This window comes from Diabrotica undecimpunctata, chromosome 1 (genome assembly GCF_040954645.1).
Source record: "Diabrotica undecimpunctata isolate CICGRU chromosome 1, icDiaUnde3, whole genome shotgun sequence".
NCBI classification, from domain to species: Eukaryota; Metazoa; Arthropoda; class Insecta; order Coleoptera; family Chrysomelidae; genus Diabrotica; species Diabrotica undecimpunctata.
In genome coordinates, this window is record NC_092803.1 from 110,972,614 (window position 1) to 110,998,717 (window position 26,104).

At 31.2% G+C, this 26,104-nt stretch overlaps 1 protein-coding gene across 2 annotated transcripts in view; it reads right to left on the reverse strand.

Annotated features, from left to right (window-relative positions):
* Positions 1-26,104, reverse strand: part of LOC140452400 (cytochrome P450 4d8-like) — a 110,567-nt gene that overhangs the window by 25,731 nt on the left and 58,732 nt on the right. Inside the window, exons 1-3 of one of the 2 annotated variants that reach the window (XM_072546635.1) lie at positions 20,529-20,749; positions 5,536-5,729; positions 1,879-2,076 (exon numbers count right to left, since the gene is read on the reverse strand). In XM_072546635.1, the coding sequence (XP_072402736.1) occupies positions 1,879-2,076; positions 5,536-5,692 (355 nt within the window). In that variant the 5' untranslated portion in view covers positions 5,693-5,729; positions 20,529-20,749. Of the gene's footprint in view, positions 1-1,878; positions 2,077-5,535; positions 5,730-20,528; positions 20,750-26,104 lie in introns of those variants that run through there. The other variant, XM_072546627.1, reaches the window with a different exon arrangement.

Consider the following 26,104-nt stretch of genomic DNA (forward strand, 5'->3'; position numbering starts at 1 on the left):
GCCAAGCTCTTGCTACACCGCTGATCGAATCTTTGAATAGTATCAATGAATATAAGCGCATATAGAAGCACACTGCACTGTCATTTTTTAGTAAAGGTTGGTCGGGAACAGTTCGGGAACTAGATTTTACTTCCGTCCCTGTACCACTAGTGACCGCTCATTTGTGATCTCCCTGTCACCATCGCGATCGCAATATCCCTCGTCAACAAACTACTACCATTGTTACTACCAATGCTGAAATATGAACGAGTGAAGTTGTGAATGCTTAGCCTTAAATTTTTGAATTTTATAAAATTAGAGATTAAATCTTAATCATGCACCATATTTTTTTATAGAAAATAAAATATTATTTTAACTTTAATACTTTTTAATAACTGAATCCTTTTAGAACTATAAACAATATCGTGATTCAAATTTTTAATGTAAATGTGTAAAAATCTACAAATAATATAATAAAGTTTAGACAATCGCCATCTTTAGGACATTTTTAAAGTATACTAACCATGACAAATTTTCCCATTTGAAAAGTGTTCTATATGCATTTATATCCGTTGGTAGCATGTTGGAAGAAGCTACCGCTGTCGAGATAATTCCAAGGTGTTCTAGCGGCGTCGATACAGTTCTACAGGTTATGGAAGCATTTCACGAAATATATATAAAGAGAAATTACAATCTAAATAAGTCAATCGAAAATATACATTTGTACGGTTAAATAAATAAACATTATAAATTAATTGTGTTTCCAGTATTAGTGTTAGAAGACTGCAAATAAATTAAAATAGACATTACATTGATGTCAGGAGCGGGATATTTGAATAAACTCTGTGAAAAATGGCAACAAGAGTTAGCGATATTAAAATTACCGATTTACGACGTGAAGTTGAAAGATAGAGTACTAAATTATGTTGGGAAAACAGTTAAATTAATCAAATGGAGAATAAAACGGCCTAGAAAAAGTGAGTCTTAATCCAGAAACATTAAGAACAAGCATGTTGCTCTCATCGATTTCGAAAGTTTTTTCTGATGTGACCAAAGTTTCTGGTGATATTACATCATTAAAAACTAAAGTTTCTTTTGATATTTTAAAAGTTTCTACGGATATTGTTTTTTAGAAAGTAAATCTTCTAACGATATAAAGTTTTTAGTGATATTTCAAAAGTTTTTTCCCATATTTCCAAAGGTTTTACATTTTTACAGACATTGTTTCTTGAGAAAATAAGTTTATTTTTCAAATTTCTTGTCTTGACGATAAAATGTCTTCGTTGAAAAGCAAAGATACCGCCTTTGTTTCAAAAAAAGGATAAAAGAGATTGAAAAGATGACACAATATGTCCGGAAACAGCATGAGCCGGATCGGTTGGCGCGGGGGTCGCTGAAGCAGCAGTTGCCATGTTGCCAGCAGTCTTTTAGCACCATCGCGCGTGTTGAAACTGTTGGGGCATTTTTCAATTTCGATGGCTTCACAAATAATTCTCGATTTTAAGAAGCGGATAGGAGCGATGGTTTTTGTTTTTTCGAAATTTAGTTTGTGACTGTCTGAATATGATGTTGGGCTGGGATTGAAGTAGCATCGGAATGTTTTACAGATATAGAATATTCGTAAATGTGGTTGTAGATTCGTTGGTTTGTCTGTCCTATGTATATTCGTGGGTATAAAAACCCACAATGTTTATATGACGGGCAATGTGATAACAGACAACAGATATCGTTATTTAGAAAAAGTTACCCTACGTTAATGGCTTAACTAACAATATATTCAAGCTGCTGAGTGGAACTTCCAAAATTAAAATAGCTAAATACAATAGCAGATCCAATTACAGCTTATTCTATTTAACATGTGGTTTTTTTAGTTCAATTAAAAATAAAACTTAATCTTACCTGCAGCTGTTAAAAGTCCTTTACCTAACCAATTACCCAAAAATTCATATTCATCAGTTTTATTTAAAATATCTGTTTTGCCCAACACGAATTCCAAAAATGTAGGATTAGATGCAACTATAAACTTATAAGTGGCCAATTCAATGGTACATAACCCATTATGTTGACTTAGATATTCTTTCAATTTGCCAAGAATTTCTAAAAAAAATAAGATGATGGTTAAGCTGTATTATGTTTTTAAACTTAGTTCGCTAAAGTTTAGTCTTCAACAATTAAATTACATGATAGGTAAAAAGAAAAAGAATAAGACTTACTCAGAATCAATTTATTCTACCACCAACGACCGGTTTCGCATACTATAAATTGCTATTTATCCTCAGGATAACGATACATGATTAAACTAAATGCTGCAGATACAAGAATTATTATTAAATGTTTGAGAAAACACAGTTAAAAACTGTTATGGTAAACTAGTGACAGGTGATCATCGGTTTTACTGCAACTATTTAAAGAATAACGGGATAGTTCTTGAAGGGAAAAAATTAACAATTAGGCTAGGAATCTATGTGTTTGTTTTCTTGTCCTTAAGTGATATACCTAAACAAAACAAACACATGGATAAGACAGAAAATCAAAGTCACCGATGTGGTGCAAAAATCATTAAAGTTGAAATGGGAATACGCTGGACATGTAGCTAGGAGCGATCTAAACAAATGGCACAGATCAATTTTAACCTGGAGACCATACCAACACAAAAGACCCAGAGGCAGACCTCCTATGAGATGGACAGATGATCTGAAAAGGACTGCCGGGAAAAATTGGCTACAAGTAGCGTACAATAAAAAACAAAGGTAAGGAAGACTTGAAGAGGCTTATGTTCAGATGTGGACGTGAATGGCTAGACGAAGAAGAAGAAGAGGCTAGGAATGGAGTTATTTATATTTATTGCAGAGGTATATTTTAAACATGTGTGTTATTTATTGAAATTATTTATTCAGAACAGACAGCATTGTGACAATATAAAAAAAAAGATGTTCTATTTTTGATGTTTGGGTGTGCAATAACTCCAACTTGTAATTATCAAGTTAATGACCAAGTTAAACCAATTTCGGTCTGTATTTGGACAGAAAAGAAATTATTGTGATGTCAATTAAAATTAAAAACAATTAAGGGCAAACAGAACCCATTCAAAAAGACAAAACAGACAGATTTAATTAGAAAAAGGGGGTATTTTGTAGAACTACTACAAAATCACTTTTGTATGCAGGAGGAACTGGCAAACAGGAATAGTTTTTTGTTGTCTAATAAATCTCTCAAAATATATTCCCCTCAAACGGTTATGGTAAACTGTTACCAGTTTATTATTACAGTTTTTTAACTATGTTTTCTCAAACATTTAATAATAATCATTGTATCGGCATCATATAGTTTATCATATACCGTTGACCTGAGGATGCATAGAAAATTGTAGTATGCTAAAGCGGCCGTTGGTGGTAGAATACATTGATTGCGAGTAAGTCTTACTCTTATTTCTTTTTACCTATTTGAATTATACCTACTCACACAGGCAACATACTCAAGATTTGAATTACATAAATTTACTTAGTCTATATTTTTAATTTAAAAGTACTCTTGTATATTAGACACAATTATTTCTTATCGTAAAAATTTTTGCTTATTTGCTTGGTGCGCTGTATATGGGAAGGTTTGTCTCAAGAACTCTCAAGGTTGTCAGCCTATGGGGTGTTAGGTAATGTTAATACTGTAACAAAGATAGAAACTTTGGATTTTGATATGTTTTAGGATGTTAAATATTCCATGTGTGGGAGAAGTTATAAACGAAGTAGTGTAAAGACAATTAGGAGGCGATATTTATTATTAAAAACAAAACTGATCTAAATAGGATGCATTCTTAGAGATGAATAAACACCTATCTAGGTGAAATTATCAGAATAAGAATAGGTTTCGCCATCTAATTATTACCATGAGCCACGTACTCAAAATAATTACAACTCCGCCTAATTTACTGGGCCATTTATTATAAATGAGGAGAGGGTCGAGACAAAATCAGTTTGATTTCATAAATGGCTTGGAAACACGAAAAGCGCCATTTTTTTATGCAATTAATATTGTGCAGAACTAGCACAGAAGTGTTATAACCAGAGCAAGGATATCTTTATTTGTTTTATCGATTACCGAAAGGTGTTTGATCATATTAGACCTGAAATATTGATACGTACATTGAAGAATGTTACAACAACTATATAAAAATAACTATCATCATCATCCAGCCTCAAGAGTTTACTGCTGAACATAGGCCTCTTCGTCATGTTTCCAACCCCGTCTATCTTGCGCCGCTTTCATCCAGTTTTTATCGAGTCTTCTTAATTCGTCAGTCCATCTTGTAGTTGGTCGACCGACGCTTCTCTTGTCTTCCCTTGGCCTCCATTCCAATAACCTCTTTGTCCATCGCCCATCTGTCATTCTGGCTATGTGTCCTGCCCATCTCCATTTTAGTCTGGCTATCTTCTCGATGATGTCAGTCACTCCGGTTCTTCTCCTGATGTCTTCGTTGGTTATTCTGTCTCGCAGAGTTATTCCTAACATGGACCGCTCCATTCTTCTCTGCGTGACTCTCAGTTTGGTAGCTGCTGCTATTGTTAAGGTAAGTGTTTCTGCTCCGTACGTCAAGACTAGGAGGACGCACTGATCAAATACCTTTCTCTTTAGGCATGTGGGCAGCTCACTTTTAAAAGTTTCTCTCAGTTTTCCAAATGCTGCCCACCCAAGGCCGATTCTTCTCTTCAGTTCATGAGTCTGGTTATCCCTGCCAATGATAATTTCATGTCCCAAAAATAACTATAGCAAGTAGCTAATAAAACATAAGACTGAACCGCTGATCCTTTCGCCACTGTCATTTAACATATATATTTAGAAAATATTTTTAACTTGAAATACTACAGCAAAATGAAAAAATTTACCAATTAAATAAAATACCTATAAATAATCTACGATATGTTGCGATAAAGCTACTATACATGCAACATGGAGAAGTTGCCAGAGATAGTGAATATAATTAATTAATTAATAGACTGGGGAAAGGAGTGTAGTCGTTAATGTTACAAAAACGAAGGTATTTATAATTAGAAGATAGTCCCATAAGTAAGCACAGTTAAAACTATACACGTACATAACAGATGGAGCTGAGAAATTCAATTCAGTAAATATCTTGAGACTACTAGAATAACAGTAAATAATGAGACAGCGACGGAGACTTCTGCGACTACCGCATTTAATGGCTACCACTATTTTGAAGGTAAACACTTATAAACCTTTGTAGCTTTGTGGCTGAATATGATAATGATGACCTATCCAAACCAGCGAGACCTAGTCAGGTAAAATAAGAATACAAAATCCTATAGACAGTAGGAATAGGGTATTTTAGAAAGTTATTTAAAATTGGATCAACCATATTACAAATGAAGAAGTTCGACGAATAGCTTACGAAGGTCGAAGAAGATCAGGGTTAAAACAACAGAAGAGATGAAGAAGGATATCTCCGTATGCTGTAACCAGCACGCTGCATATTTTACGACACCAGAGAAAGGAGAAGATTGCGAGCTTTATAAACAAAGTTGTCACTAAAAAAATAGCTACCTGTTGTATTGTTTAGTTCCAAGGCATTACCAACTAAAGGTAGTCGAGGTAACTCTGGTATCCAGTGTAGTTTAGATCTAATTCTGTATATACCCATCCACCAATATGAAATCGCAGCTACTATAGCCCCAATAAAAAGAGCTAGTACTATTGCCATATTTGGAAGATTTATAATCTGGCATGTGTTGTGAAATCTAAAATAAAATACACTAATTATGAAAAAGTTCACAAAAAAAAATTTATATATCTGTTAAACTCATCTGATATTTCATCAAAATTAATGTATTAAATTAAATAATTAAAAATCTATCAAAGTAATAACAATAATATATATATATATATATATATATATATATATATATATATATATATATATATATATATATATGTATATATATATATATATATATATATATATATATATATATATATATATATATATATATATATATATATTAAACAATTTTTAGAAATCATGCTGTGCTGCCAGAGACAATAATCACACTAATGCAACATGAACACGAACATGAAAAATGTAAACACTACGCGAAAAGTCATTAACTTTTATATATGAACACCAACGTTTATACCACAGAACAAATTTATTTTTATAACTTTCATGAAAAAATTTGTTCCAAGCCGGTAATTAATAACTGGCAACATTGTCACCGCTTCAGTACTCGGGTTTAACAAATCCGAGAGTTAACATGCATTGAACAACTTCTTGAGAAATAATCTTTGAATTAAATTTAATCATTGTTTACTTAATCCATGAGTTAACTATTGATTCAACAACTGGCCCTTAGACCTTGAATTTTTCATTTATCTTTTTTGTTTCAAGACAATTGGGTTTTCTTGGGTCAATTTTTATGCTACCCAAAGTCATACCCGACCTCTGGGCATCCTCACTAACCTACCAGATCAAAGTACGTTATAAGATTTAAATTAATTCCTACCAACATAAAATCTTAGTAACAATAGATTTTATATTTTTGTCATTCTCATTAGATATATCCTTAGTAGAAATACGTGTTTCATCTAAATAAGAGTCATCTTCAAAAAGGAATTATTCACTGTTTTTAAATTTTTTTCTTGAATGACTAAACTGATCAAGGTTGTTGTGTTTTATAATTTCTTCTCTTGTATCACCAAAGTCATTAGGATTATTTTTAAAAACGAATTCTTCATAGTAATTTTCATATAATCACTCAAGCTTTTTATGTTGTTCAATTTCTTCTCTTGCATCAGTAAAGTCAACATGATCGTCCTCAAAAACGAATTCTTTATGGCATCGCCTAAAAGTTGGTTTCATAATGATATTTAAGATGATCTCGAGTTTTTTTTGTCAAAACTTGTCAATTAAATACAACACATGTTGCTAAATTTCTTTAATAATAATCACTAAAACACAGCCCTGTAGTGGTACGGGCATGTACAAAGAATACTAGAGCACAGGTGGCCAAACAGAATATTGGACTGGGACCCGCTTGGAAGACGATGGAGAGGAAGGCCTGCTACATGATGGAAAACATACATAGGAAATGCTATAATAAATAGAGATCTCAGAGAAGGTGACTGGGAAAATAGAGTGCTGTGAAGGACGAAAAACTGTCATCGGATGCGATAGTCTGTGGACTAGTACGCATTTCAATGCGCATCGCCCCGCCTCGAATTTTCCCATTGGCTCTTGACCTGGAAATCCCTATTTATCGCTCGAACAGCGCATATAAATATTGGCGATTTTCAGGTTAGCCAGGTCAGTCCCTCACGGGCTGTCCGAGAGCTTAGTGCTCTCGGGGCTCTGCTTCCTGCATTTATTTACCATATTCTGTGGCTGACAATTATTTCAACTTAATTTGGTGTTTTATTTCGACGAAGAAATTGTCATGTAAGAAATATCTTGCCTTTTTTAAGGCAAGACACCGAAGATAAATATTTTCCAAGTCCATAACCCGAAAATGGACTTAAGTAGGGGAGCTCTCGACAGTATATTCGAAGCCCTCTACAGAGCACCCGGGGATATCAGAAGGTGGTTAGACCCTTAATTGTTCCCCCGAGGTGACATGGCGCCCGACAACGTGGTTAAAATCCGAACCTACGACCCAGCTCGAATTCACATAAGGCAACACACCATTGACTTCAACATGGGTTGAAGTCAAGAGAATAATGTGGAGAGAACCATGTAGTGTTAGAAAGCAATACTCTAACACTCCGACATCGAGGCCTTCTGCAGAACTGATTCCTTCGACGTGTAGACACCTTTGACGAGCCAGGCTTCTTCGAAGTTAGAAGCCTGGTAACCTCTAGTTTTTGTATGTTCCAAAAATGGAACTTGACTGTGTTTGTTCCTAATTGAGGTTTTTCTGTTTAGCTTGGAATTATGGATGTAAAAACATTTTATGGAAATAAAACTAGTTGTTCACTAATACTTGGAACAATATAATCGATGATCTAAATGAGAAGCAGTTTGATTCTCTAGACATATACATTTATCCTCCAGCGGAAGATTCTAATGGAGATTCTGAATCATCGGATGATGTGAATTTCAATGATTTTTCTAATAAATTTTCGTCAAAGATACTGAATGCCCCAGCTAAGGCAACTGATATTTTACAATGTGAAACACAAGAGGCTGAAGATATGTTCTCGACGAGCGATGATGAACCTCTAATAAATGTTGCTCAGTTTAATAAAAGAGGGAGTAAATCAAATAGACAAAATAACTGGAAAAGCAATAACTTGTCCCAAGATAAATATCAAGAAAATATCTCAATTTTTAATCGAGATAATGTTCACTGTGAAACTGCAATCGATTTCTTTACACTTTTTTGGTGTGATAATTTCCTTGAATACATAATACACGAGACTGTATGTCCGACACAAAAATGCAAACACATAATTTGAGGTTTCGATTCAAGAACTCAAAGTATTCTTTGCAATTATACTGATTTCTGGTTATTCTTAAAGGCACAGAAAAAATATGTACTTGTGTTTTGGATTTGGATCTCAGAAATGAAGCAATGTAATGTAGGGAAATAGGTTTAGAAAAACTTTACAGAATTTACTTTTTTCAGATAACACTCAGCTACAAAAAAATGATAAGTTTGCTAAAGTACGATTACTTATAGAACATTTAAACAATTCATTTATAAAATATGTGGCGGTTGGTGAAACCATACCAGTATCTGTTGATGAGTCCATGGTACTGTATTATAGCCACCGTAGCTCTAAACAGTATATTTAAGAGAAGCCTATTAGATATGGGTTTAAATTTTGGTCTCACAATGTATCAAATGGTTATCTTGTGCAGACCGAACCTGACCAAGGAAAAGGAACCGTATTAGGAGAGAGTAACTTGGGACTAGATGGATCTGTAGTTACAACTTTTGCTGAGAGGGTGAAGTATACCTAATTTTGCAGATAAAAAATTTTATAATTTTTTTTGCAAACTTTTTTACTGGACTTCTAGTAATAAGGGACATGAGTGAATTATGATATGGTTACACGGGCACCATTAGACATAAGAGATTAAAAAAATGCCCGTTGAAAACTCAATAAAAATTGTGAAAAGTGGCTTCAAATTTCTATGGCGTTCAACCTACAAAATAGGTACGTCGTTATTCTGCAACAGAAAAAGAAATATATAATGGTAGACTTTCTCTAGGCAATTCAGCAGTATAATACTCACATGGAAGATACTGATTTAATGAATAGAAATATCGCTAACTATAGACCAAAACTGCGTAACAATAAATGGTGGTGGCAAATTTTTATACAACTTTTGTCTGCTTCAATCTCTAAGGCATGGATTTTATATAGAATTCAAATTTTATATAAAATTTGTTAAAAGTATGCGTCCATTAAATTTATTAGAGTTTATAAGAAACATTGTGACGACATATCTATTACTCAACCCTCCACAACCAAACCCAGATAAGACAAAAGTTAGGAACATTATTTTGAAAAATTCCAGGATCTGTTTCACAAAATATGTCGGTTTTGCATTACCCAATTTCCTTAAAACAAAACAGATGCAAAATTTGTACAACAAACACAACTTTGGTATGCGGTATTTGTAAATTTAATGTACATCCTCTTAATCGTTTCGAATCTTTTCATGAAGAAAATATATATAAATCCTCTCAAACTGTTAAAATCTTTTACCAATAAATGTTTAAGTTTAAATTGACGTTGTTGATTTTTTATTACATACTTATGTCTATGTTCCAAAATTGGAACATAACAATTTTTAGACACAGTGAAAAGTTTTAGAATTTTTTAAATATTTTTCTATAAGTTCATAACATAAAATAGACCTGCATGCTCTATAAAAGTTAAAAAATGAAGTTTGACATCGAATGGGTTATTGTATTAATGTGTAACCACATTGTATTCAATGGGGTTCACTTTACCAGGATCATCCAAAAATATTGCAGAATTAGGACTTTGATTAAAGTACTTTTCTAACTTTGAAGATATATGTACGTTACTGATAATTTTGATATATTTTTTAGCTTTTTCTTTCGATATTTGTTGGAAAAATTGAACGTTCTAATAACTAAAATCAGAACGAATATGCATTATTGAAGTTATACTTCTATACGCGCGCTCCACGTTGGAAATTTGTACGGGAGTGAATCGGTGAAATCATTACATATGTAAGATAATGAGTAAGAGAGAGACAGAAGATATATGTTCTCTCTCTTCCTCTCTCGAGAATAAAAATGTTTATTTTGTATATATATTTAATATTATATATATATATATATATATATATATATATATATATATATATATATATTATATATATATATATATATATATATATATATATATATATATTATATATATATATATATATATATATATATATATATATATACATATACCATGCGGTCCATATGTATGGAATAAATTCATTTTTTATATCTGAAAAAAATCTGAAACAGGTCGATTTTTATTCTTAAATTGACAATTTATAGTATGAAAATATTCTCTCCTTCCAGCACCCCTGTTGAATTATAAGCATCCCCTCGAAAATTTTAAATAACAAAGGGGGTCGTGTGGCACCTTGTTAGAAAGGGATTTTAGTCCTCTGTTCAGAATTTAAAATTTTTTTTAGGTTTGGTGCAATCATAACTGAGAAAATTGATTTTTAAGATGTAAAATTTTGATAATGTCTCTATCACAAAACTTTAGGTTGAATGAAGATAATAATGTTACATAATATTTGGAATGTATTTTTCAATGTAATTTTCAATTAAATTAAATGTTCAAAATGACCAATATTCACTTCTTGACAATAGCCGAGGCGATTTTGAAATTCTCGCACAACATTTTGTACGACCTCGGAGGTTATTCTGTTAATTTCTTCCGTTATCCTAACTTTTAAATCAGCAATACTGTTTGGTCTTTAAAAATATTAAAATATACTTTAGATTTTAAATAATCACATAAAAAGTAATCGAGAGGAGTCAAATCTGGGATCTAGTAGGCCATTCGATCGTTCCACGTCTTCCAATCCACCTAATTGGGAAAAACCTCGTTTAAATAATTTTTAACTGTACGTGCAAAATGCGGAAGAGCTCTGTCTTTTGGTAGTAAATAGATCGATCTATCTCATTTCGATGATTGACATCAGGAAAAAATCTTCGTAATGTAGGCACTAAAAAGTTCACCATCAACTGTGCCCTCAAAAAAATAAGGACTAATAATTTTATTGTTAATGATACCAACCCAAATGTTAATTTTTTTAGGATATTGCGTAAGTCTCACACCCCAAGTGAGGATTTTCTCTGAGTTTTTTAAAAGTTCCGTTTAAAAACGTCGCTTCATCAGAAAAAACTATTTTGTTTATGAACTGCAAATCTGCGTTCATTCTGTCCATCATCATTTCACAGAACTCTTGCCTTCTATCAGGATCATCTTCATTTAACTCCTGAACCAAATGAACTTTGTAAGGGTGGTATTTTTCTTTACGCAAAACTCAAAATAGATGATTTACTTACATCATTGACGGCGGCCAGTTGTCGAGTTGTCTTATGCGGATTTTCCTCAATCTCTAGAAGTAGGTCTAACATTTTTTCATCAGTAAATTTAACATTTCTACCTGGTTTTGTAATATTTTTTACGTGTCCAGTATAACGAAACTTCTTTTCAATTTTTCTAACTGTAGACTGCGAAACTTGTTGACCAGTTGTTTAGTAATTTTAAATACCTAAATGACAGCAGCCTACTAGATTCATATCAATTGTTTATTTGGCTTTTTGGCTAATATTTTATTATCTTCAAGGTTTTTTCATTAATGTTTAGAAAAACAGATACGAAAATACCTGATTATTTCTAAAGTATATTTTAATAGACCAGGCAATATTACTGATTTAAAAGTTAGGATAACTGAAGAAACTATCAAAATAACCCCCGAGGTCATACAAAATGTTGTACGAGAATTCCAAAATCGCCTCGGTTATTGTCAAGAAGTGAATAATTTTGGTCAAGTTGAACATTTAATTTAATTGTAAAAATCAATTTTCTCGGTTATGATTGCACAAACTGAAAAAACTTTATATTGCTGAACAGAGGACCAAAATCCCTTTCTAATAAGGTGCAACACGACCCCCTTTGTTAGTTAAAATTTTTGGGGGGGTACTTATAATTCAAAGGGGGTGCTGGAAGGGGATAATATTTTCATATCGTAATTTGTCAATTTAAGAATAAAAATCGACCTGTTTCAGGTTTTTTTCAGATAGTACATAATATCGCTAAAAATGAATTTATTCCATACATATGGACCGCATGGTATATATAATATTATATATATACATATAATATAATATTTATTAATATTATTATTTATGTGATATGTTTTGTATTATTTATTAAATGTTCATAATTATTTAAGTATTTTGTATTGTAAAATAATAATCTCAATAAATCACTATATGACCGAGAACTGTCAATTTTGAAATACGTTTGTGTCATGTCTAACTGGCAAATATTTTACGTGTTTAGCTCATACGCTGGTGTATGTGAGTTCGAATCCCAATATTAATTTTCTTTTTTATTTTTGAAATATTTAAAAACCCCACGTTAATTTTATTAAATATATGTAATATACGCAGAAATGCTAAATTTTAAAATAAAATGTAAATTTACAACATAATCCGAATTGTTGGTTTTTGAAGTTATACTTCTTTACGCGCGTTCGACTTTGGAAATTTGCACGGGAGTAACAAGTCTAGTTAGGCATGTTAAATTATAAATTAAAACTTGTAAATATCTCAAGAAAGTTCAAATGTGTACTTATATACACAACAAACAACAATTAAATATTGTATTTGTCAATGTCAGATAAATTGACAGTTGTATCACCACACAATATTTTTCTTATTAATTTTGTTATCATGGTAAATTAAACATATGCGTAAGTAAGTTACGTATATTGTCATTTTTAAATACTTATGAATATTGCATTTTAATTTGTATTGTATTATTATATTGAATTATGTTACAGTGTATTGTATTGTATTTTTATATTAATAACAAAATCAACAATAAATTTTACTGCAGAGTATGTGTAAAAAAATTTTTTTGCATTCTCCTTTTATACATATATGAAAATAAAAGTATATATTTTCATTAAAATATTGATTCAATCCTTCATTTACTTACTATCCTTCTATTAAAGGTCAAATGTTTATATACAGCAAACGATACACCATATACCTGTATACATAATTCTTTTTCTCTTTCTGCTCTCTCTTACCTATAGCATTACATATGTAATGATTGTGCAGATTGACTCCCATATAAATTTGTAATGGCAAACGCGTGTATAGAAGTATAACTTCTACCGGCAGTCCCACTGGACTGCCACACCCGTTGTTTTTAATAGAAATTACTCACACTCTGTCTCAAAATGAAATTGTATTGCCAAATATTTTATGCAATATCATATATTGTTTCTCCCAAACATATTTTTTGTGGGTATCTCAGGGTACTCTATAATTATATAGTATATTATGTACTATTATTAGTAAAAGATAAAGGCCTACACACTTTTTAAATACATTTCTGTAGTAGTTGTCTCGAAGAAAAAGTCATAATCTTAAGTTAAATTGTACTTAACGAAAGTTGTTCTGAAGATATTTTCCTTTGGCAATTTAATATTATTTGCTATTTTTATTGGAAATTAACAACAACTTTGGTTTAACATACTTTTCTTTTGACTCTCGATTTCCCTTCGGGAAGCGAAATTAATATAAATTGTAAATATTATTAACGGAATTTATTATTTGCTTTCAATATAAAATAAAAATAGCAATCCTGTTTTGGAAATGTACTGGTGCTAAATTTAATTATGTGATGATTATTTAATGCCTTTTTAAGTCGATAACACATCACAATCATGTTTTTTTTTTGTAACTTATCATTGCGGAAAATTTTGTAAAAGGAAGTAAGGGAGATAATATACCTTTATTTTTACTAACATATGTTTTTATGAATGACTTATACAATCTGACGATCTTGACAATTCCAGTTGTCAGAGACCAAAATACCACTAAAACTCTAAAAATAATACGAACAACCTAAATTTTACTGAGAATGTCAAGTTTGGGATCCCAAAAAATATGCCAAAAAGTTTACAACTCCTACCAACTAGCTCCCCTCTAAATTTCTCCTCGAAGGGGGGGAGGGGAAACAGAAAAAATCGATTTACCAAGAATCTGTACGCCTTAGAAAAAAATATTTCAAATAAAAAACGTGAATGAGATAATTTTAAATAAAAATGTGTATAATAACAATTCTGTGTAAAATGAACCGTTCTCTGAGAATCAACGCTTGAAGCAAGCGACGATTTTTAATGTCAATTACGCACACGAAATCAATTTTAAATAAAATTTGTATCAAATCGACCGTAAAAATTCAATCTCTTTTGATCAGAGCGTCCTATCAACAAAAATAACAATGGGTTTTAAATGTGAAGAGTGTACCTTTGGTATAAAATGTTCGTATTTTGCCGCAAATGAAATAAGTTTTTATAAAGGTGTGAAATAAATAAACGTTTACGACCTGGGAGGCCCTGTTGTTTTCAGCTATTTCTTCCATGCCAAATCATGGATTCCGTGGTTCATAAACAGTAAGATTGTTTACCCTTTTTGTCATTTTCCATTCATAACTTTACTAGGGGTACTCCTACTAGGTCCATAGAGAAAAGAAGGAAAACAGCAGAAGATAAAATGCCAATACATACAATAACAGGAAAAGAATGGTCCCAATATTATGATAATTTACTATCAGAAGAAAGTGTAGAAGATAAGACGACCCTTTATTAACACAAGAATGGTCAAGGGCTAAAAGCAAAAAACACAGAAAAAATCGTGTAAATATCGTAAAGATACCGAAAACAAAGCAACCGTGATAATAAGAAATATTAAAGCAAGTAGTCTTGAAGTAATAATGTCAAATTCTTTAAATGTCAAATCAAAAAATTATATCATTTTTTAATATATATTATTATGTATAATCGAACATTCCGTTACCGACCAATGGAAAGTAACATACATCTGCTTAGTATATAAAAAGAAAAACCCCAATTACTGTCGTATATTTCGGATAATTGTAGGCTCAATCATCTATATGCAAGGATGTTAAAAATCTTTTTAAGACTCAGTCATCTTTTTGGAATAATATTAAGATTAAGAATACCAGAACAGCTACCAAAAAGATAAACAAAGTCGATTCAGAGCCGGTAAATCGTGTACAGAAAATATGATTTGATTACTGCAGATCAGAGAAGAAAATAAGATCAAGAGTAAATAACTACACCTAACTTTGATTGAACTACAAAAGGTCTACGATACATTAGCAATAACAGAACTTTGGAAAGTACTTTGAGAAAATGGATGATGCTGCATGTCCCCAACAATTTAAAAACTATATAGCAAAAAATTACATATTTGGAAAAGAAAGTAGCATTGTACGGGGATAAAATTGGATAATACTTGCATATACAGTATGGAATAAATTTATTTTTTAAAAAATAAGCGACTTTGGACCAATTCATTTTAGCGATGGTTCCTGGAGAATAAAAATGAACTATGAGCTGGATGAATTAGTGCAGAGCTCAGGTAGTGATTATGAATGTTGCATTTTTTCCAGGAATCGTACTGCTCTTTTTTACGCAGTCCCTCCATATATCCGTATTTTGAATGTCACGACCGCATTAGCGAAGTTCGTATTTAATAACTTCTCGACTGTATTAATCCATTGGGTTGGTGATCTCCATCGACTTCTTTGCTCCGGTTTTTCTTGGACTGCTAGTATTTTCATATTATCAGCAAGAGTTAAATTATTTTACAGTATATATTGTACTTATTATAAAATTGTATGTATTATAATCAGTGTAAAACATATGTAGTCGAGGCCACAGCGGGTGCCGCGGTTGCCTTGAACCCACACTAACTAATCTACTAATCTAACTAGAAACAACTAATCTGTGAACATTTTGAGTAAGTCATACTAAGTAAATGAGATATTAAACTAAAAAGTAAAACTTTGAAATAAATAGTTTATATTTTAAAATTGAACGCGGTGGTACAAAATTTTGCTTGAGAAAAATATTAAAGGCGATAGATTAAGAACTTTTGATAAACGTGTTTTGATAAACAATTAAAAAAGCTGTTATAGCTTTATAGCTTTATAGCTTTATAGCTCTTATGTTTGTTTTGTTTTTTAATGTAAATATTATTTATTTATATTAAAAACAAACTAATCAAAAGTAAGTAATTATACTATTTATATAGGGTTCCATTCGTTTTCATTTCAGCTTTTCAATCGTTTTTTATGTTTTTCGTAATTTAGTTTTTAATAGATTTTATCTTCTGATTACTGATCGATGTTTCCAGTGTTGAACCAACTGACGTAAAATTGGCCGTAAAATTGGCCACAATTTCTGTAACAAGTTGTACTTGTTACAGAACTTTTTCTAAGCTGTGCGTAATAAAATACGGATATATGGAGAGACTGCGTAAAAAACGCAATACGATTCCTGGAAGATCTATGATAGATTATCGTATAACCAATAGAGATATACATCCATCGAAAGTGATCGACGTAAGATGCCTCAACTCGGCAGATATAGGTAGCGAGCATAGCCTAGTATTATGTAAAATAAGAATCATCCTGAAATGCTTCCCAACCAAGAGAGCGGTGCCAATACAAACAAAAATAAAGGTCGAAGGACTAAATACGGAATCCACGGAATAGTTATACAGGAAAAGAATATCGGAGAAGATTGCTGGGATTGGAATATTACAAAACGGTTAACATCGAGGAAAGCTGGGAAAAACTCAAAAATAACATAATTAGTGCAGCAACAGAATCACTTGGAAAGAGGAAAGTAACGAACACTAACATATCAAAAAAGAAAACACCATGGTTTAGAGAGGAAGTGAAGACAAAATATGAAGAAAAGGAAAACTTTTTCACAACAAACACAACAACCACTATAAACGAATCAGAAATGAAACGAATACTTTAGTTAGACAAATAAAAAGGGAACACTGGCAGAGATTCTCAAAACAGATGGAATACGACTTCTACGGAACACAAAAAGAAATATGGAGAATGATCAGAGAGCAAAGAAAAGAGATAAACGAACTAATAAAAACGAAACACATTCATAAAAAGAATGTTAAAAACAGCAGAGATAAAAACACTTAGAAAAAATTGATGGTAAGACACTAAGGGACAGCTAGAAGTACAGATATGCGACCTAGATGCAAGGTGGAAAACATCAAGGACTAGAAAGAAATAGAAAAGTAGAATGGAACGATCATAGAAGCCGAATGACAACAAATAGAGTAGTAAAGACGGCAAGAGACGGTTCCCCAATAGAAAGACGATCAGTAGGAAGAGCACGAAAACGATGGAACGACAAGTTACTTGAGACACATTGAAAAACAGACATTGTCATTTCTATATAAAAAGAACAAGAAGAAGATTTCTGGAAGAAACGCAACATTCATAATCACTACGCATCTCTTAGGATGTATGATTTGGAAGCAGGATTGTAATAATTAGAGTTTTCCATATTAAAAATCTTTGTAATTACAAAATTGATATTATTTTTCAAAACACCTTATCTGTGAATGCTTTGATATGACTGGTTACCCTATTTTCTATGCTAGAAACCATTTCTTAAAATGTTCCTCAATTTGAACTCAAAAGTCCATTTGAAAATAATCTTCAAGACTTTAATTAGTGTGACAGCTACAAAAGTACAAAGAGTGAATGTAAAAAGATGTGTTTTTAGAAGTACATATATACAAACGTGTAAATATGTTAGATGAATGAATAGGAATGGATTAAGTATTACTTAAAAGATTGGACGACAACAGATGGCCAAAAAGAGCTATGGAATACAATCCAAGTAATAGAAGGAAACGATGAAGACAAGCCAAGTATTGGATACAAGGTGTTATGGAAACCATGAAAGACAGAGCCATTGATGAAGACACCTGGAGAGATAGAAAAAGATGGCGATCGAAATGCGGGAAGCGGCCAGAAGCTGTAGGATCCCCGCTTATATATATATATATATATATATATATATATATATATATATATATATATATATATATATAAATGTGCACTCGTAAGTGAATGGGATGTTTTCGGTCAATTTGGAGATAAAAAAGACAAGAGTTGTGCTACTTTATCTATTTATTGAAGACGTTTCGCCCATTGTTCAATAAGCATCATCAGTTCATCTAAAAGAGTGTTATTAGCGATACACCTAATATGAAAAAACAATTAAGTAAATGATCTTACCTTTAAAAGATCTGTAGCATTAAAATGTTATTATTGCAAAGAAACATCAAAAATTAATATACTAAATATATGAGCAAAAACACAGAAACAAAGAACGCCGGAAGATTCCCAATTTAACTAATTTTATATTAATTTGTTTTAAATTTCACTTTTGAAAACATTGATTAATTAAATCTATCAAAAAATATAATTGTCAATTTTAAATTCTTATATTAACAACGGCATGGCTAGGGTTCTTGACTGTTATGATCATATCATGATAATGAAGTTATTGAAAGCTCGACTGTCAGAAATGACAATCAGCTGGTGAGATTGAAGGAAAAGTTTTATAGATGTCAACGTAAATGTTATGATATAATAAAAGAAGTTGAAGAAGAAACCAATAATTAAAAGTAGAATACGGAAGAATCAATTTTGTAGTATTAGTGCATGGTAAATTTGGCTTAAGTTACTGATATCAGTTCTCTTATTTAATGCATTAGGTTGTTTCAAAATATGACACATCTCCATACATTGTCTCTTATTAGGGTTACGTTCTCTACAGAGAATTCTAACATCATCAAAATTCACAGTATGTTTGGTGTTGATTGCATGTTCTGCAAGGGCACAAGTATGTTTAGAAAGTTTAATGTCACTACGATGTGAAGTAAGGCGTCCTTTAAGGGAACGGCCAGTCTGACCAATATAACATGCATCACATTCAGAACAGGGTATGTGATAGACTACATTCACTTGTTCCAAAAAGGAAAGAGGTGTTTTAATTTTAGAAAACAAGTTCCTGACAGTGTTAGCATTATTGATAGCAATCTTAACCGGGATATTGTTCTGTTTGTACAATTTAATAAGCTTTTCAGTAACATATGGGAAATAGGGTAGTGAAGAGTAATGGGTGGTGGAAGTTGCAATGTTAGGAGAAAGTAGAGTACTGTTGTTTATATTATTAGAAATCATTCTTAGTTGATCACCATCAGGTAAATCATGAATAGAAGACCCAAAACTTGTTGAAAAAAGGTATTTATTTATGAGAGATGTAGGGTAAGAATTGTCAGATAGTATATTTCTGAGTAACAAAAGAGAATCCCTTTTGTTATCAGGATGTGTTAACCTATGTAGCCTACAGCTGAGTGCTTTTATAAGATTTATTTTGTATTTGAACGGATGGCAAGAATGATAGTTAAGAAACCTATTACTAGCCATAGGTTTCCTGTACCAACTTGTAGTTAGTGTATTGTCACTATTTCTAAAGTGTCTAAACTCTTGTCTTTTTTATCTCCAAATTGACCGAAAACATCCCATTCACTTACGAGTGCACATTTCTTTATATTAAATTAAACGGTCATATTCCTTAAAGATATATATATATATATATATATATATATATATATATATATATATATATATATATATATATATATATATATATATAAATATATATATATATATATATATATATATATATATATATAAATATATATATATATATATATATATATATATATATATATATATATATATATATATATATATATATGTATATAAGAGATTGGGAGAGAGAACTAAAAGAACAGAATAGAAAAATACTAAAGCCATGGAAAACTTGGAAATGCAGTAAAAGAAGCCATGAAAAGCCTAGCAATTTATTTGATTTAATAGTTGTAAATAGTGTGTAATTAGTTTAATAATATATTTATAAATAATGCTACTCTATCCCTAAGCCTACAAATTGTAGAGCTTTATAGCAAAAATCATTGACAAACAAAAAAGAGATACTGGATAAAGATGGTAATACATATGAAAAATATAAGTTAATAAACCTAGTTTGGCAGTTGATCGGTTAGAACTCTTTTTTCTGTCTCTTATTCTTATCTCTAGTTCAATTTATGCTCATTTAAAAATATCAACTCATTTTGATTTTTATGATGTATTTATTGACTGTTTATCAATTTTTCATTCTCAATGTGAACAGCTTTATACATCAGATAATCAGGAAGACATTCTTTAGGTATAAAATTTAAAGGTGGTGGAGTCAAAAACTCAATAGTTAAAGCTCTCTGTTTCAGACATACATATATACTACCGTCTTATTGCTTTCGGATTCCAGAGTAATAATTATTTTATTGCCACAATAATCGTAATACAAGATAACAAATTGTACGTACCTTAGTTATAGTTTAACTTTATTACCACTATTGCTGTCCATACACTAAATAATACCACACTGTTTAGGTACTGTTCCAAAACTGTCTACTAAACATAAACGTTGTTACTTTTAGTAAATAGTTCGAGTATTCGAGTAGACGTAGATAACAGTACACACTATCATTACATCACTAATCGCTAATTTCGCGTTATGTTGATTCACGCGGTCGTTGGTCTGCTCCTGCAGCGAATTTACATTCTCTCTGCAAATCATAGGATACCCCCTACTCTTGTTTATTTAATGTAAATATAAAATTATGTTAATGTTTTTAGTAATGATAAATCTAATATCAATTATGTAACAAATTACATCGGAAAGCATCCGATTGGTTTCAATTATGTATATATATATATATATATATATATATATATATATATATATATATATATATATATATATATATATGTATATATTATGTAAAATATAAAATCTTTTAGCGAAAGCCGCTATCGCTTTATTAAAAGATTTCGCTAAAATATTTTATATTTTACACATTTCGCATAGCGCAGAGGATACAGAAAACGACATCATCATCATCATATCGTTTTCGTTCACGGTCGCCAAAGCAGGTGGCGCCTTTGTAAGCTAACTACTGTTATAGTGAAGTTTTGGGAGATATTCGTTGGACTTTCCGAGTTTGAATTTGTATCAGCCCAAGTGTCTGATGAGGCTGGGATAGGCTGAAATGATCATAACACTTTATTGATACCGGACCGGATCGGACAAACAAATAGAAGGATACAGGTTAGACGCGAAGAACATCGAAACGCCATCGAAAGAAAAGAGAAAACTTCATCCCTAGCACAACATGTCATAAACACAGGGCACAAAATAGACTTAAATGTAACATGGAACAACAATGCTAGCCAACATCGAAAATAAAGCCAAACGGGTAATCAGGGAAGCCATAGAGATCGAAAAATATCCGAAAAATTTAATCAATCAAAAGAAGCGCTACAAGATATTTAAACTCAACGACCGAGAAATCAGTTCGCCTGGAACCGATTTCTCGATACTCTCTCATTTGAAATTTTCGCGGGAGTTATATATGTTTTCTATAGTTTTCCGGGTTTGACTCCGCGTTAAATACGTTTATATAAAAAAGTATAAAAAGTAAACGCAGCGACCAAGATAGTCAGTTAACTTCAAGCATCAGCGAGAAGCACTACTACCTGACACTGGCAAGTGCGACCTTGCTGAAACGTCGTCAAAATAATGGTTTTTATCAAAACCAAAATTATTAAACGCGAAGTCAAACCGGGAAAACTACAGAAAGCATACATAACTCCCGCGGAAATTTCAAATGTAACATATAATATATATATATATATATATATATATATATATATATATATATATATATATATATATATATATATATATTTATATCTATATATACATACATATATATATATATATATATATATATATATATATATATATATATTTATATCTATATATACATACATATATATATATATATATATATATATATATATATATATATATATATATATATATATATATATATTTCATAGAGGGCGCCACGTGGATCATTCCTAATGATCAAATTGAGTCTAAACTTTTTCTGATGAAACTTTTTAGTAATTTTTAGTAGAAAATATGACGTAAACATCATTTTTACGTAAAATTGGTACTCTTGTTTAAACATGATAATTTCAACCGTTTTCAATAAAAACGCAGTCGAACTGCTTAGAGTCTTAAAAAAAGAATTTCAAATATTATTTTTCAAATATTAATTTATGAAAAGTATGCTTTGGACTGTCAGATAATTGTTGTTGGTAAATCTCATTTGTTTAGACTAAATAATTTTTGATGTGACAGTGTAGTGTAATATTGCATTTTTTAAAAGTAATCATTACTTTTTTTGATTGAAATGCCTCGTCACAATCATTTTACTAATGAAGAAATGCGAGATATGATTTGCGTATACGCACAAGAAAATTTTTGCGGTCGCTCGGCAGCAAGAAGGTATGGAACATAGCCAAACAGAAGGCAACCAAATTACAAAACTTTTGCAAGATTATATTTATCGTAGTTTAGGTGAAACTGAGCCATTTCACACTAAAAATTGGGGTGTTCGACCGAAACAAATCACACCTTATCAAGAAGATAAACTTTTGGTTCGAGTAGATGAAAATCCTGAAATAAGTTCACGACATCTTTCAGCAGCAACAGGAGTAAGTCAGTCGTCTATTGTTAGAATTCTAAAAAAAAAGAACCTTCATCCTTACACTTCACTCCTGTTCAAAATTTACTTCCAACAGATCTTCCACGATGGTAACAATTTTGCCAACGTATTCTGAATAAACATTGCAATGACAGACACTTTATTAAGAATATTATGTTCACCGACGAAGCAACTTTTACCAGACGAGGGGTTTTTAATTGGCGAAATAGTCATTATTATGAAGAAGAAAACCCGCATGCTATTAAAGCTAGACATTTTCAGCGTGAGTTTAAATTAAATATTTGGTGTGGCGTTATAGGCGACCAACTACTAGGGCCTTATGTTCTTCCTCCGAATTTAAATGGAGATTCTTATTTATTCTTTTTGGAAAATACTCTTAGTGATATTTTAGATGATCTGTCACTGGATGTAAGAAGAAAAATGTGGTTTATGTAGGATGGAGCGCCACCTCATTTTTCATTAGCTGTTAGAAATCATCTTAATGACGTATTTCCTCAATGATGGATTGGCAAAGTCAGTGATTTTCAATGGCCACCAAGAAGTCCTGAGTACAACCCGCTAGATTTTTATTTTTGGGGACATATGAAGTCCTTAGTTTATTCCAATGAAATTAATACACGATACGAACTTTGGAGATACATTCAAAATACAGCTAATTCTTTTAAGTTAAAGTGTGTTTAGTTTTAATTTATCGTCAAAACGGAAACCTTACGTTATTTTTAACTTTGTTTATTATTTTGGTATTTGATAGTGGAATTGTAAATAAAATACTATTTCTTGTCTAAGATTATGCCTCTGTGCCAATTTTGAAATTGGCAAATTTATAAATATACAGGGAAACTATTAGCAAAAAACGAAAAACAAAAATTAACTTTAACACCATATATCTTTTTTCTCAGCAACATTTTATTAAGGCATATTTGGCCCAATAGCCATATTTTGTTCCAAATAACCTGTCCTTAGTCTATGTCCCAATAGTTATGACTCACCCTATATATATATATATATATATATATATATATATATATATATATATATATAAATTTCAAAAGTCGGAGAAGAAAGAGAAATAAGTTGGCTACTTCATCAATTTATTGAAAACGTTTCGCTCTCTAATCAGAAAGCATTATCAGTTCATCTCAAAAAGACATGTAGCAATTAATGGTATAAAATGTGAAGAAGCTTAAGATAATGGACATTAATAATTAGTTGTATGAACAATAAATTGAAACTAGATACAGTTTAAAATTTGATTCAAACATAGCACAGCAAAAGACCATGTGGTTTTTGTACATGTAATATAAAAAAAATATGTAAACAACTTATGTAAAAAATAAATATTTGCCGAGAACTAACAAGATCATAAGAACACACTTCCAACAGTTTAGTATTAATTTAATTTTATTTTTATTTTAGGTAAAATTATTGAGCAGATTTATAAGAGTTTAATTACCTAGTAATATTATAAAAGGTGTAATGAAGTTACCACAAAAGCTTCCCATGCTAACAGCAGATACCCGGCAAATGTACACACTTCCAACAGTTTTCACAGCCTTCAACAGCCTTCTTTAGAGCAATAAAGCAAATTTACCCTATTGTATATCTATTATTATCCATAGTATCATATGGTATCTCATATGTCGCTATACCTTGTTTATTTTGTTTATTTTATGCTCAGGCGGAGGTCTTCTTAAAGACAAAGCATTCTCCGCACCTTTCTAATGGACCGAAGACCTAAATGACCAATGGGAAGGTCACATGGTCGATGATTAACTCGGGTCATTAAAAAAGATGCAGGGACTGTTTTGCGTCAGTTTTCTCTATCGCACTGTGGGAACGGTAACGTATTGCAGCGATCAGTATATATATGGTCATGTATATATTAAGTTTTGTGAACATGTCCCAAAGGTAATTAGAGACGGGTTGTGTGGTACCTAAAAAGACTAGCGGTAGAACACGAAGTAACCGTAGACTAAATGCAGAAGATGTGATTTTGGATATAGTCAGTAATAATCCAAGAGTAAGTACCCGATCTGTGGCTAGAATGGTTGGCATTTCAAAAAACATTGTTTTTTGAAAGACAATTACGGAACAACTATTACATCCTTACCATTACCAATGAGTGCAAGATTTACACCAAGGCAATTTACCTGGAACATTAATATTTTGTAGATAGTTTCAAAAGTGTTGTGTGCAGATGAAGCTTGTTTTACGAGAAATGGTGTGTTTAATTTTCACAATTGTCACGTGTGGAATGATGAAAATCCGTATGCTATATGTAAAACAAATTTTCAAAAACAATTTAGTATAAATTTATGAGCTGAGATTATTGGTAATCATCTGATTGGACCGTACAAACTTCCTAGAAGATTGAATGGAGAAACTATTTAAAATTTAAAATTTGGAGCAAACAGATGACTTTAGAAAAGAATTTATAAGAAAGTTTTCTTTTAAATGGTGCATTCTACCCATACCTTTTTGGAGCGCAACGTTGCCGGCTGTATTTGCTTTTCTGTGGACACTCATCAAATGGATTAAAATTAATATTTTTTTCTTTAAACGGTTAACTTTATAAAAAAATGTTATAAGACTTTTTTGTTTTAAATGCTGCACTCAGCCCATACCTTTAAGGAACGCACTACTTTCTGGGACACCCTATATATATATATATATATATATATATATATATATATATATATATATATATATATATATATATATATATATATATTACATTTTCTAGAATAGTCTAGTAACTTACAATTATTAGTTAAAAAAATTGTGGCTTACCCTGGGGCAGCAACTTTATACTGCCAATACTTTGCAATTACTGTTTAAGTATACTTCAAATTATACAATAAATATTCTGCGACGTAGTTTAATATATATGTAAACAGGTATTTAATTACCAGAAAAGATTTATACCACAAATAATTTGCTTGTTTTGAATTTATTGCATACAATGTATATTTCTGGAAATAGGTTTTATGTGGTTTCTGGTTTATATGTATTATTAATGTCATGGCAAGAAACATTATGAACAAACAGATCTTATTCAGCCATTCTCTTATTACCATAGAGAAAAATTTCATTACTCCTAACCTAAATAGACCAGGCGGTCTGTTGTGAGTTGGGTAAACCCTATATGATTTTATTTTTTTTCTTTAATGGCTTCGAAATATGATTAGAAATAATAATTTCACTATGCAGGCACAAAAGATGGGCTAAATGTTTTATTTAACAATTTGTGAAAAAAATTGGAGAATTATTTTCTTTTTGTTGCTATATATCGGCAGCTATAAATTTAAGAAAAAAATTGTAAA